We start from the raw sequence: 13,470 nt of genomic DNA on the forward strand, positions 1-13,470 counted from the left end.
GTGGGAATAGCAGCCTGCATGACCATGTCCGAATGGGAAGGTTTCCGTACCGCGCCTTACCTCTGGCTCTGTTGTTGTAGCATGTTTTCTCTCGGCAGCTTCGCAAGGTGCTTCCTTGTTTGCTTTGGAGATGTGTTAAACCAAAGGCAGCAATTGTGTCAGTAGCTTTTGGTGCCAGAGAATACCAAGACTTTCTGAAAATATTGCTTCTAGTTTAGGATGCCTCTAGCATCCTAGTCCTGTAATAATTTCAGCAATAGAGAAGAGAGAAGAACATATTCTGCATAAGGTAGGACTTTTTCTAGTACTTTGGCTTTTCTTTTTCCTTTAGGAAAAAAATAATCACTGATAAATGTTAAGGGGATTTATAATTTTTCCACTTTACCTTCTACCCAACCTGAGCAGGACCAAGTTGTGTTTCAGAGATCAGTAAGAAAATCTCATTGAAAAAAAGGACTGAACCTCTAAAGCACCATTTCTGCAGCTGTTGGGGTGAGCAGTGCCTTGGCCATCATTTCACTGAACGCACTCAAAAGACCTGTGCATCATTTTGAGTGGGCAGAGCTGCTCCTGGTTGTCTTCCTTATCTAGGGGCAGGTCGTTGGACCAAACACCACACAGAGACAGGTAGGGATACCGAGGGATGAGGGAGGTCATGAGATGCAGCACTTTGCACACTCCAGCTCATGGCCATTTCCCCAGAGCCTACCAACAGACCAATCTCACTGATCTCTGACAGCTTTTGCAGGACACTGGTTTCAATTTGTTTCTTGTTTTTTGATGAGGCCTCCATAGTGCTGTTTCCTTCTGCCCATGCCACTGTCCCTGCAACAGCTAGTCCTTTGAGCTGCCATAGTGTCTGAAAGGGTAGTCAGATATTTAACATGAAATTCAGGATCAGGAGACAGGGCCTTCTCTCTTCCACGCCAGTGACACTAAACCAGAAAATCCTACAGCTGTATGCTTTTAGCAAATGTCATGGGATGCCACCACGCCCTGCTACTCAGCAGCATCTGGACTCCTAACTGAATAGAAAGGCTGGAGGGCACTGGTGCAGGAGGCAGTGGGCAGGTCTGGGAGAGGGTGCCAGCTCCTGTCCCTCGGCCTTGGCACCTCAGCTCTCCTCTGTCTGTGACACAGGAGTATCCACTGCAGAGGCTTCTCTGGGACAGCGGGATAGGGTTGCACTGCTGCCCATTAGCATATTAGGCTGTTACCACTCTGATGCTGCCTGTGATAAGTGTCCCCAAAGAACCTATAAATAAGTAACTAAGCAGCCTGTCTTATGCATCTTAATTATTTGTAGGCCAAGAGGACAGGAAACTTTTGAAGGTGGTCTTGCCTCCTCTACAGGTCCAAGCAGTCTGTCCCCCAGACACTGAAAACCATCAGCAGCATAAACCAGCTTCCATAACCAGCAGCACACTGAGGCACATCACAGTCATTAAAAAGAGTGGAAACCAGTGTCTCCAGGGGAAGAGAGGGGTGAGGCAGATAAAGCACATCCTCCATTTTGCAGGATCAGGGAGGAGCCCAAGTATCTGCCTTGTCATATGGCATAACTCACAGTGCTATGGGAAGTGAATTCTGCTGGCATGGGGTTCCCCCGTGCATGGGGACTACCTGGCTGGATACTTCCAATGGGATTAGAATTGACTGTCTGTAGTTGATACAGAGGTGACTATATTTCATTGATAGCTGACATAGTTTAAGAGCAGCAGGATGCAACTTGGGAAAAGACAGTAAGGAAAAATTAGGGATCATGATTTAGCCTTTTGAGAATGGTGGTCATGCTCCCAAACATGAGAAGTCTCTTACTTAGGCTTCCTTCCTTGAGGGAAAAACCATGGTGTTTCCCAAACCCTAGGTTAAAGCAGACTCACCACTACCTCAGTTTTCTATGGTGGTCTCAGAATTCAGTGTCATTGTACCACTGCCCTGGCACAGAATGCATTTCAGATTTACATGGTCACAATGGTCATTTGCAGGTGACGTCTTCTTGGAAGAACTGCAGATGCCCTAAATAGGTGCCATAGCTGTTTGTTCATTTTCTGCTGCTGCCTGGTGAATATGGATCAAACACTCAACCCATGCAACAGGTCTTGGTACTGAAGGCAATGCAGAATGCAGTATTCCCACAAATGCTACATTTCAGATGGCATCCTGTAATAACACTCTAACATGGAAAAGGAAATCCTTGAATAGAGCTCACTCGTAGTATATTTTAACGAAGTTGTTTGAATTTCATAGCTCCTATGTGATTAATTACTGTGAATATTCCTAGCAGAGAGGGTCTGATCTCCTTTCCTTCACAATCAAGTTTGGCTATGCTGAAAGCAAGACTAGTCTGTATTTTGCTGTGGCCATTTATAGCAACCAAAGCAGTCCAGAAAGGAGGGGCAAGCAGGGCATCTGGTTCCACTGCTGTTCTGAGAGATCAGAGATGACCCTGAAGCACATTGGTGGATGGCCTCACATGTTTTTCTGAATACACCAGACACTAGTTAGGGAGGAGAAGGATGGTAAGCTTGCAGTTAAAATACCAGCTGACTTGCAAGGAGAGGGAATGAACCTGGATATTTTTAGCCAATTATACTCTGAATTTTGGTTCTTTCTTTATTCTGAAAATTCCCATGGTTGGGACAAATGGGCTTCTTGGTGTAACATAGAAGCTTTGCCTCTTGGGCTGTGGTCAATGTGGTAAGAGAAAGGGATGATACCACCTGTGCTATGCTGAAATGTGCTTATTCCCTGTCAAAACCTACAAGGTATTGTTTGTCACATTAGACATGGGCCAGTTGTCAGGCTTTTTTCTTTTATTGGCCTTTAAAAATACCTACAAAGTCATTATAAATAGACTTTCTTCCATTCAAGATGGCAAATGCAGCTGAGGGATGTAATTTTCAATATGTGCACTTGAAATGCAGCCAAGTGGAATCCAAATATCACAACCCAACTGGACAAGGACCAGCCCTTCACTTTGCAAACAGCCTCCATAATATTGCAGCGGGGGGCTGGGTCCGGTTTCCTTCAGACACCATGGTGTGCCAGTTGCTGGGGCACAGCTGGGCCTTCCCCAACTTTCCGAGCTTGACACTCCCTAATGGATGACCCTCTTTGCAGCCTTTCTTAATTTCCTACATGTGGACTTAATTTAAAGAATGGTTTTATTCCACTTCTGGTCATAAAAATTAATCCCCTGGGGGTATGCAGGCTGCATTCTGTGCATGAAGCTATTTCACTGCACAGTGAAGTAACCTTCCAGATTTTCATGGTGTCAGAAAGCTGACACCTCTTGATTTTTCCCTCCTAGGCCTATCTATTGTTATTGACTTCAAGCTCCAGCTTTTGTGCTGAGTTCAGAATTTTATTTAGTAACTGATCCACACCAATTAAAGCATTGCCTAAATCCCCAGCTGTCCAAGGGCCTGATTCTTCAAACAAGCAAAGGTCCAACATACCATCCCTCTTCCTCCAGTTTAAAAGACGTTGTAGGGAAGGGACATTGCCAGGGTTGTTGTTGTGGTGATAGCCTTCACAAAGCAGATTTAAGAGCATAGACCTGATGTGGGATTTGAATGCTATCAAAAAGCAAATAACAGCAACCCTTGTTGTTTTTTTAAAATTCTGGGGAGGTATCTACTGACTTGTAACCTATACCAGTAATAAAAACCATCAGTGGTACATTTGGGCCCCTCAGCCTTGATATTTTGTTTTAATGGTTATAAACCACAGACAGAACCATGGTTTCATGCTAGCTGCAATCTCATCATATTTATATTTACCTACACTTTACCTCGCAGGAAAGGAACATACCTTCAGTGTTGCCCTCACTTTAGGAGATGGTAATTCTAAATGAGGGACTAGTGGCACAGAGGAGATGCAGTGACCCTAACTAGCATTGCTTGCTTCCCTAAGTGCTTCCACTGCCCACAAAACACAGAAGAAAAAGCTGACAGTGCTGTGTGGGACGATGTGAAGTCCTAACATTCCTGCTACACCATGACTCATGAAGCTTGTTGGCACTTTGCATGCTTTTTAACAGGCCACTAACATCAACTCTCTTGAGAAGTTCTACATCTAAGTGGTTTTTTTTCCATTTCATGCATAGCAGCATGCCATTAAAGCGAAGTAAGAAGGTAGTAACAGAATGCTGACAACTTGAAAAGCCATTTCTGTTTTCTCTTGCACAGCACCAAAAGCGCACACTTCTGTGGAGACAATAAGATGCTTATAAACCCTCTGGTGCTGAAGAAGAAGCTCAATAGGATGGCAACAGAGCAAGGAGCCTTTGCTGTTCTCAGCAGCCTGCTGCAATACGTCACTGAGCTCTCAGCCGGCGATCCGCAGATCAGCAACAAGAGGACAAAATGGGCAGAAGGTAAAGAAAACCAGGTGAGCTCTAACCAGCCATGTCCAGATCCAGTCAGGGTTCAGTATCCAACCAGATTTCAGCTCTTGCGGTCCAGGTTTCTAAACACCAATCGCGAGCCATACACCAAGAAGAGAAGAGAAGTCGGCAAACTGGTCATTAAAGAGAAGATGTGGGTGAGCAGGGCTGGCAACAAGCTGGACAGAAGCAGAGACAGGAAGGGAGATGGAAAAGCAGTGGATGAGGATGCAGACACAGCACCCAGCGATAGGGCAAGGTGGACTAGTGTGACTGGGAAAAACACAGTGAAGAACATCCTGAAGAAATTTTTAGCTGCTGAAGAAAAAGAAGCCAAAGGGGAGTCTCCCAGCTGGAAAAAGAAGGGAGCAAACAGCAGTTTGCCAAAAATAGTCAACAAGAATTCAGTCTTGTCCAAACTGAAGGAGAAGTTTGAACAAAGCACTCTCTGCTCAGCTGCAGAAGTGAAAGCATCGCTCTTGCGCAAAGGTGAGAGAAAGACAAAAACCTTCCCCAGCAGAAAAGCTATTCATAAGCCTGAGGTCAGAGTGCTGCGCATGGCAGCAATGACAGCCACAGGTATAAAGAGTCCAGAGTCCCAAAATTTAGTGTGCTCCATGGTTCCAGTGCCCAGATTCAGCATGGCTACCAAAATTAACCATCCTTGGAGCTGGTCGAAAAATAATGCCACAAAGCAGCCTTTTGGTCATGGCACACTGCTGAGGGAAAAGGAGGGATCCAACAGAGACCACAGAGAGAACAAAACCCTGGGAAATGCAGCACAGGTCAGGGAGGACAAAGAAGAGTTACTAGTGGCACCAGAGGCCATGTCAAATGCAAAGGACTGTGCTGAGGGTAAAACAGATTCCACAAAACAGGAATCCAACTTTAACCCTGTTCTAAATAACTCTTCAACTACTCATGAAAACAAAGCTCTTGCAGACTGCATCCCTCCCTCACCTGAATGTGACAGGACTAACATGCCAGCTGGGCCTGACACATCTTCACTATTGGGAATTACCAATGCTCTGCAACATGTGAAGGAAGACAGCCCACCTTCTGACTCACCTGACTCTGGCACAGCTGAAGGATCCCATGAACAAAGTCCTCAGGATACTACACCAGGAGAGATTCCTGAAATATCTCTCTATGTATATGGTTCAGATGAAGATGACACAGAGCTCACAGAGCCAGAAAAAGATCCTTTCTTTGCAGGCCAAAAATGTGTTCCAGAGCAGAAAGCACTGGAAAACATGCTGCCATTTTACTCTCCAAAATTTTCAGCATCTTGTGAAGTTGAGCCCTCAATGGATGATCAACAGCTAACGGTCCTAATACCAGCTTCTGGCACAAAGCCACCAATAGAGGCACTGGATTTAAGAGGCAAATGTTTTAAGGAAGCCAAAAAAGAAGAAACATTTCACAGTGAAGACAAAATGTCTTCTACTTCCAGCAAAAATGATAGTGAGGTCCCAAATATAGAGGAGGAGGAAAATAATTCACCCAACAGCCAAATGCAAAATGAATTAAAAACCATGCAGCCTCAGGCTCCTCAAATGAATTTTAGCTCACAAAATAATTTTAATGTTTCCAGTGGGGACATGCAAGTTCCAGACACAAATCAGAACAAACCTACACTCTCCTCAAATGAGAGCCTGGAGCCAAAGCCTGGTGCTGCAGCAGAAGAGGACACCTCTTCTCCTTTGGAAAAGACACAAAGCCCTTTGCCAGGTGATCTTGTTAAGCACAGTTCCTTTATTTCAGAAGAAGATTTTGGGAAGGACAAATTATCTTCATCAAATGAAGGGATGAATTATGCAAACAATCAAGCCCTGCAAAGGAGTTCCTTAACTGACCTGGAGACCTGCCACAAGCCATCTGAATCCTTCATTGAGCATGAAGAGGACACTGCAGATGAGATGCCCTGGCCTGACTCTGAGGCATGGCAGTCACCCTTGGCAACCCCTTCACCAATATCGATGAGTGGGATTGCAGGACAAAGTATCCATAGCACTCTTAGAAATCCTCCTGCACTTCCACCTCTTGATCTGGTGGGACAGGGAGCTGGTGCTGCGGAAAACGAGCATGACAGCTATGGCTGTGAGAAGCATCCACACCCCCCTTCAGCTGAGTTGACAAAGGGTGGGGATGACACAATGCAGGAGAAGAAAATTGGGTGGGATTTTAGGAACCAAGCACTCTTCCCAGATGATGCAACAGAAAATGAAAACTCTACAGACAAAGAGACAAATACATGTCAGAGACTTGAAAACTGTCTTTCACATTCAACCACAAAGCCAGGAAAAAATGAAAATAAAACCACACTAGCAGGAAATCCCCTATTACCCTTAGGGAAGAGCCAAACACCAATATTAGATGATACTAAAAAGCAAGAATGTGGCATGCTAGAAGAGAACCTGATTCCTTCATCAACTGAATTGGTCTCAGACCAAAAGAAGGATGCAAAAAGTAGAAATAAAATATCTGAATGCACAAGGGATAAGCTCTTCTCCTCAGATGATGACATGAAGAATGAAATTGATAGCGTGGAGACAGAGGAGAAAGAAGAGAGAAATGTCTTGCATAAATGGGAGCAGGAACAAGTATTCACACCAAGTGATACTGTGGACCATGATAATAACTCTTCAAATGAGAATGATGCTCACAGTCTTCAAACATCCCAGTTACCTTCATCAGAGCATGATACCAACATTCAAGGCATGAAAAATACTGGAGAGAGTTTGGAGAATCTAGTATCTCCAAAAGATTTTATGAAACATAAAGAGGATGTGACAGGAGATGAAAACATCTATTACAATAATAGGAAAAAACATCTGGACCCATCAGATGAGCCAATGAAACTTACAAATGACAGTGAAGGGCTACAAAATGTCAAGTCAGACTTCAACAATTATTCAAGGCCACCAAGACATACAAGTCAGGACAATAAGATGGCCGATGAGGACAATACCTCTCTAGAGACACAGAAACAGATGCCACCAGGTGGTCTTGTAAAGCCTGAAACTAAGCCAGACAAAAAAGAGACTAAACATATCTCTGAGATGTTCCAGTCACCTTCTTCAAACAAAGTGCCAGATTCTCAAGACAGAAGCTCTTCAGGAGAGAGGAAGCAAGAGACACCAGTGGCAGAAGACATTGGATCACCTGAAACAGAGGTTGTAAAAGAGGATATTGAGCAGCAGTTTTCTGGGAAGCCCCAGTTTTCTGGGAAGCACCAGTTACCTCCGCCAAGAAAATCAGAAATGCATGAGGAAAATAATCCAGGACTCAAACAGGAAATGAGATTTGAAGATTTTCTGACACCTGATACAAATACTGCAAAAGAGAAAGAGGAACTTCCAGGTTCCAGGAAGTGTTCATCAGTACCACCAGAAACATTGGTTAAGCCTCAAGAAAAAATTACTGCAGAACAAAAGCAAAAAACATCAGAATCTTCAGGTTTTAGGAAGCCTGGTACTAATTCTGTAAAAGAAAAGGATGAAGATCCAAATACTGAGAAGCTGTCTTCTTCAAATGAAGTACTGAAGCCTCAAGAAAAAAGTGCTTCAGGAGAGAGGAAGCAGAAGACACCAGCAGGAGAGGACAGCAGGTCACCTGAAGAAAAGGATGTAAAAGAGAAAGAGAAAGATAAATACCAAGCTTCTGGTGACCATCCGTTACCTCCTTCAAGTAAATTATTGAAGCCTGAGAAAAATATTCCAGGAGGAGAAAAACCAGAAGCTGTACCTGAAAGTTTTACAAAGCCTGATGCAAATGCTGTGAAAGATAAAAGCAAAGATCCAGCTTCTGGGATGTGCCAGTCCCCACACTCAGATTTGCCCGTGAAGTCTGAAGAGAATAATGCCACAGTCAAAAAGAAGCATTTGCCACCACCACATGATGAAAAACCAACGTATAAAAGTGGTAGTCCGGAAAAGAAGAGTGAACCTGAGAGAAGAGAGAAATACCAGCTAGGCTCTTCAGCTCAGTCAGAGAGGCACAGCAATGATGGCTCAGGAGAGGAGGGCCCTCTGGGTGATTTCAGAAGCTATCAAGCTCCATCACCAAGCAATGGCATAAACTGTAAAAGCAGTGCTGTCCCAAAAGAGACCAGTTTGTCTAATACAGAGAAATCCCCCAAAACATTCTCATCATCACAAGCTGCATCAAAAGATGAAATAAATCCTGCTGGAAAGAGAGAAAAGCAGCCTGGATTTAAGAAGTACAAAGCGCTCTCGTCAAAGACTTTGGTGAGGCATGAGAGAGGTGCTGCTGAAAGGGAGGGGAGTGGGCAGGCAGCTGGCAAAACCAGTGAGAAAAAGGCAGAGCTGGAGGACTGCTCTAAAGCAACGCCATTCTCAAAATACACAGTGGAGAGCTACAGTGAAGGATCCTTAGATTCAGCTTTCAAACCATTGATCATTAGAGTAACTGACACATTTAAACATCACAGCTAAAAATTACGGCTACAGCTTAGGCAAGAACTTACAACAGATCATGCTACCGATTCACTTGATCTTTCTTTTCTCCTTTTTTCTCCAGGGCATTATATTATAATTTTTTAATCACAAGGACATTGATGTGCATCTATCAGAGCTAGGATTTTTTTCTTTCTTAAACATTAGCCTGAAGACATGAATTAAATTAATCACTGCAAGTGAATTAGCTAATCACTGAATTAATCATCAGTTTATAAATTAAATATGAGAAGGGCTTTGAGATCAGTGTGAATTCAGCCCTGCTTCAAATTCTCCTTTCTAACTAATGGGCTTTGTTTGTAACAAAGACAACTGCTCAGACTGAACTCTATTTGTATTTACTTGTTCTAATGAAACTTTGCTATTACTTCTTCCAGGAATAGTGGTAGGCAGTGTAGCTTTAATTATGTCAAAAAGCACTTGTTCTAAGCTCTGCCTTTTCACAGATTAGCAGGAACTGTTAATCTATTGCTGCACTGAGTGACACTGTTAGCAGATGTAGTGAGGGAAGGAGGGGAATGCTTCATTTATCTGCAGAAAAATCCTCAAAGGACATTGATGCTACAAGAGGATTTACTACAAATGCAAATGGTCAGCCTCATTAATATTAATATTGGAAAAATTGTGATTTAACCTCCTCTGAAGCTATTTGCACTTTGGCCATACACACTGTATGCATTATTGTTGTAAAGGTACACTATTTCAAGGGGTTCTTAATTACTGCAAATGAATATGCAACAAGTGTAAGAGCTCAAAAAAGCTCAATGCTGAAAGGCCATGAAGACAAGGTAAGCCAGAGGGGCTCAACACTCTGACATAGCAATTCAGCTTTTCCTGGGACATCTGTCCCACTCTAAATGCTGGGGCACACAGACATGAGGCAGGTGCTCAGCTCGCATTTAAAGTCTTAGGAAGTTTTTATTTTACAATGCAGTGTGAAACAGAGCAGTAAAAAGCAGCCAGCGTCACTGAATCCTAAAAACAGGGTAAATTTTTGTGTTTACAATAATAGCATCTTCTGCAAAAAGTTTGTGTGTGATGAATGGTGTTTTGGAGAAGTAAGGGCAGGGTGGCTGCCTGGGGTGTCTCAGCAAAGCTGTGACAGACAGAACCTCTCATAGCTCCAGCTCTCCCATACAGGAGTTTAGCTTAGCATTGTAACTGCACATTTGTATTAAAACTTACTGTGGAGGAGCCCAAAGACATATCCCAAGGACTGAACTTCAGCAGGACAGAGGGTTCATACAAACAGAGCCCTGCTTCCCTGTGGCAGTGAATTCCCTTCCATTTTTATGATGCTCTCCATGGCCACACTCTGCAGCTGTGGGCTGGCTGTTCCTGAAGCACAGGTTGGCAGAATGCCCCCACCCACTGCCATCAAGAGACTGAGGGCAAGAACAGGCTGGCAGCAAGCTGACATCAAACCCATTTGCCAGCACAATATACTTGAGTCACATACATGACATCTGGGCTGGCCCAGTTGGGGACATTGCTGGGAGGAAGTGGGAATGCGAACATTGTGTCTCCTGACCACTGAAGAGGCTTAAACTTTGATTTCTTTTTCCTTCCCAACCTGCCAAGAATTAGGCTTTCTGGCATGTAGAGGGTCACAAAATGGAAATTTTATTTATGCATCACACCAGTCCTCAAAAACTAAAATAGATTTTATTGGAAATACAACACTGCCCTTACACACAGGGTTTACTTCGCCCAACCAAACTTTTATAAGCTGGCAACCATAAAGGCCACTTTATTCTTTTGTGCTAAACCAAAAACACAATTTACTTTTTATTGTCCATTATTTCATTTCACATTTGAGAAAAGTCTTTAAAGCATGAAGCATTTGCACCAGACTTGAAGAATAAATTCTCTACTGGCTGGCTTCTTCTGCCTGTACAGGAACATCACAGAATCATAGAATTGTTGTGGTTGGGAAAGATTTCTAAGACTGTTGTGTCCACCCATTACCCAGTGCCACCAAGTCCACCACTAAACCATGTCCCTAAGCATCACATCCACATATTTTTTGAACACTTCCATGGATCTGTGGCTCCACCACTTCCTTGGGCAGCCTGTGCCAATGCATGACACTCACTTTGATAAAGAAGGTTTTCCTACTCTCCAATCTAAACCTCCCTCAGCACAACTTGGGACCACTTAAGTTTTGCATGGTCTCAAGTCTTGGACTATTAAAGTCCAAGATTTGCTGGACTTGTCTATTTCATGCTACCTGGGAGAAGAGACCAACACAAACCTCACTATCTTCAAGTAGTTGTAGAGAGTGATGAGGTCCTTCCTCAGTCTTCTTTTCTCCAGGCTAAACACCCACAGCAGGTTCTCATCAGACTTGTGCTCCAGACCCTTCACCAGCTCCATTGCTCTTCTCTGGACATGCTCCAGCCCCACGATGTCCTTCTTGCATCAAGAAGCCCAAAATGAACACAGGATTTGAGATGTGGCCTCATCAGTGCTGAATACAGGGGGACAATGACTGCCCTGCTCCTGCTGGCCACACTATTGCTGACACAGGCCCAGGTGCCATTGGCCTTCTTGGGTACCTGGGCACACATGGGCTCATGTTCTCCCCTAGGTCCTTTTCTTCCAGGCACCTTTCCAGCCTCTCTGTCCTCTTGTCCAGATCATTGATAAAGGTATTAAAGAGGACTGGACCCAGTATTGAGCCCTGGGGAACATCACAGGTGACCAGACAACAGATGGATGGAACTCCATTCACCCTTACCCTCTGGGCCTGGCCATCCGTCTGGTTTTTTACCCAGCAAACAGTTCACCCTTCCTAGCCATGAGCAGCCACTTCCTCCAGGTCAATGCTGTGGAAAACAGTGCCAAAGGCTTTTCTAAGGTCTAGTTAGACAACATACTCAGCCTGTCCCTTACCCACTAGACAGGCCACCTTCTCATAGAGAGAGTTTTAATTAATCTAATTAGAATTTAATTATTCTAATTAGAAGCCATCTCAATTGTTCTTTTGCTAACCTTTTAAAAGAAACTGGAGGGGTGGACATTGCCCCTTATTTGCACCTGGAAATATTACTACTCTGTAACAAATTGAAGGAGTTCTTGTCTCTGCCTGAAAGTCAGACAGATATTAAATAGGTGCTTCCCAGTAGGCTTGTCCTTGGGCACCAGGAAGGTCGTAGGTCTTTCAGTTTACACCTGCCTTGTTTGCTTTTCTCAGCAGAGATGCAACTCTAGCAGACTAAGATGCAGCATCCTGTGTTCAGGGTAAGCCAGGCAGAGTCATCTTGTGGAGTTCAGATCTTAGGCTGTTGCATGCCTTAATCTCTGCTGGTAAAATAAAACATCCATCCAAGTCAAATGACCCTCCCCAAGGTACACTTAAAACCTGACATAGATTTGCATGAAATGCATCCCTATGGGTAAAGCCTCACTTAAGAAAATCACTTCATTCTGGGAGTTATCACACTTAATCCTTCAGGAAAGAAAAGAACAAGGCCATAAAACTTCCAGTCATGATGGAGCAGTAGAAGACTGGTGTGCCTTGCAGTAAACAAGCCCCTCCAGACCATGTGGGCAGGAAATTTAGTACTGGTGATAAGCAAAGAAATGCCAGAAATTATTATTTCAGAAGAACAAGAGTTTGAGAAGTGATATATTAATCTCTGCAAATGGTGCCAGGTGTGCAAATGGCCACACTTGAACGCTGATGAGAACCTTTCTGACACAGTTTTTCTAACAGAAAACACTTTCATTCTCAGTGTCCAGTAGTCCTTCACAATTTTTTTACCCCCAGGAGCAGAGAACTTCTGCCCCTGCTATCCTTTAGGCACATGTCCCACTCCATCACAGGAGAGGCAGTGAACAGAGCCCTCCCAGCTGCTGCTTCAATTTGTCTGACCTAATAACAGATACTTCTGAGGCATCTGCCAGCACATCTTTTTGTGGTTTTTGGGGATCTGGACAATGGGTGTAATTCTGTGCAGTTCTGTTCCTTTTCCATACTACAGCCCTCTGTTTTACTAATATGCAGTTCTCAAGGCAAGCATCTCTCAAGGTCACTGGAGGAGTTAGATCCTTAGCATATACTAAAAGTAGCAGGAATTTTTTTAGTAATGATTCCATAAAGCCCTGGCTTAGCTATAGACACAAAGTCACAACCAGGCCAGGAGCAGGGAATATAAAAAAACCCCAAAGCCCGGGTAGACAAGGTTTTTCAAGGTTCCCCCTCTATGACAAAATATTTTGAAATTTCATATTCTTATGAAATTAGACTCTCATGGAAAGAGATTTTTTAAGGACACTGGGCAAAATTAATGACAATATTATTGCTTCAAGCATAGTCCATTGCTTTGGAGCCTCCAAAGTGAAACTTTCCAGAAGTTTTTGAAACCCTGAATAAAAGAGGCATTTAAGGGGAGTCCAGACTCTGAGCTGGAGCTGGGGTACCTGAAGGGCCCCATCTGCAGAAGCAGCTCTGAGTGGGGCTCAGTAGTTAGTGGTGCTTAGAGAATGAAGCAACAGAGAAGCCAGGCAGGCTCCCAATACCAGCCATCAGAAAGTCCTTCAGACTTTTTGTGGCCTTATGGCCTCTCTAATTAGGCCACAGTCAAATCTCTCCTAGCC

At 43.8% G+C, this 13,470-nt stretch overlaps 1 protein-coding gene across 3 annotated transcripts; it reads left to right on the forward strand.

Annotated features, from left to right (window-relative positions):
* The first annotated feature begins 24 nt into the window (after positions 1 to 24).
* Positions 25 to 9,109, forward strand: LOC134414801 (uncharacterized). Of its 3 annotated transcripts, XM_063149908.1 has the most exons (3): positions 25 to 289; positions 1,989 to 2,105; positions 4,194 to 9,109. In XM_063149908.1, exons 2-3 carry the CDS (start codon positions 2,071 to 2,073, stop codon positions 8,845 to 8,847), a joined length of 4,689 nt encoding a protein of 1,562 aa, XP_063005978.1. In that variant the 5' UTR covers positions 25 to 289; positions 1,989 to 2,070; the 3' UTR covers positions 8,848 to 9,109. The 3 variants fall into 3 exon arrangements, with proteins under 3 accessions (XP_063005978.1, XP_063005977.1, XP_063005980.1); XM_063149907.1 differs by having other exon boundaries at positions 25 to 2,105; XM_063149910.1 differs by having other exon boundaries at positions 25 to 2,099.
* Positions 9,110 to 13,470: the final 4,361 nt, after the last annotated feature.

The sequence above is a fragment of the Melospiza melodia genome, chromosome 2 (genome assembly GCF_035770615.1).
Source record: "Melospiza melodia melodia isolate bMelMel2 chromosome 2, bMelMel2.pri, whole genome shotgun sequence".
In the NCBI taxonomy this organism is placed as follows: Eukaryota; Metazoa; Chordata; class Aves; order Passeriformes; family Passerellidae; genus Melospiza; species Melospiza melodia.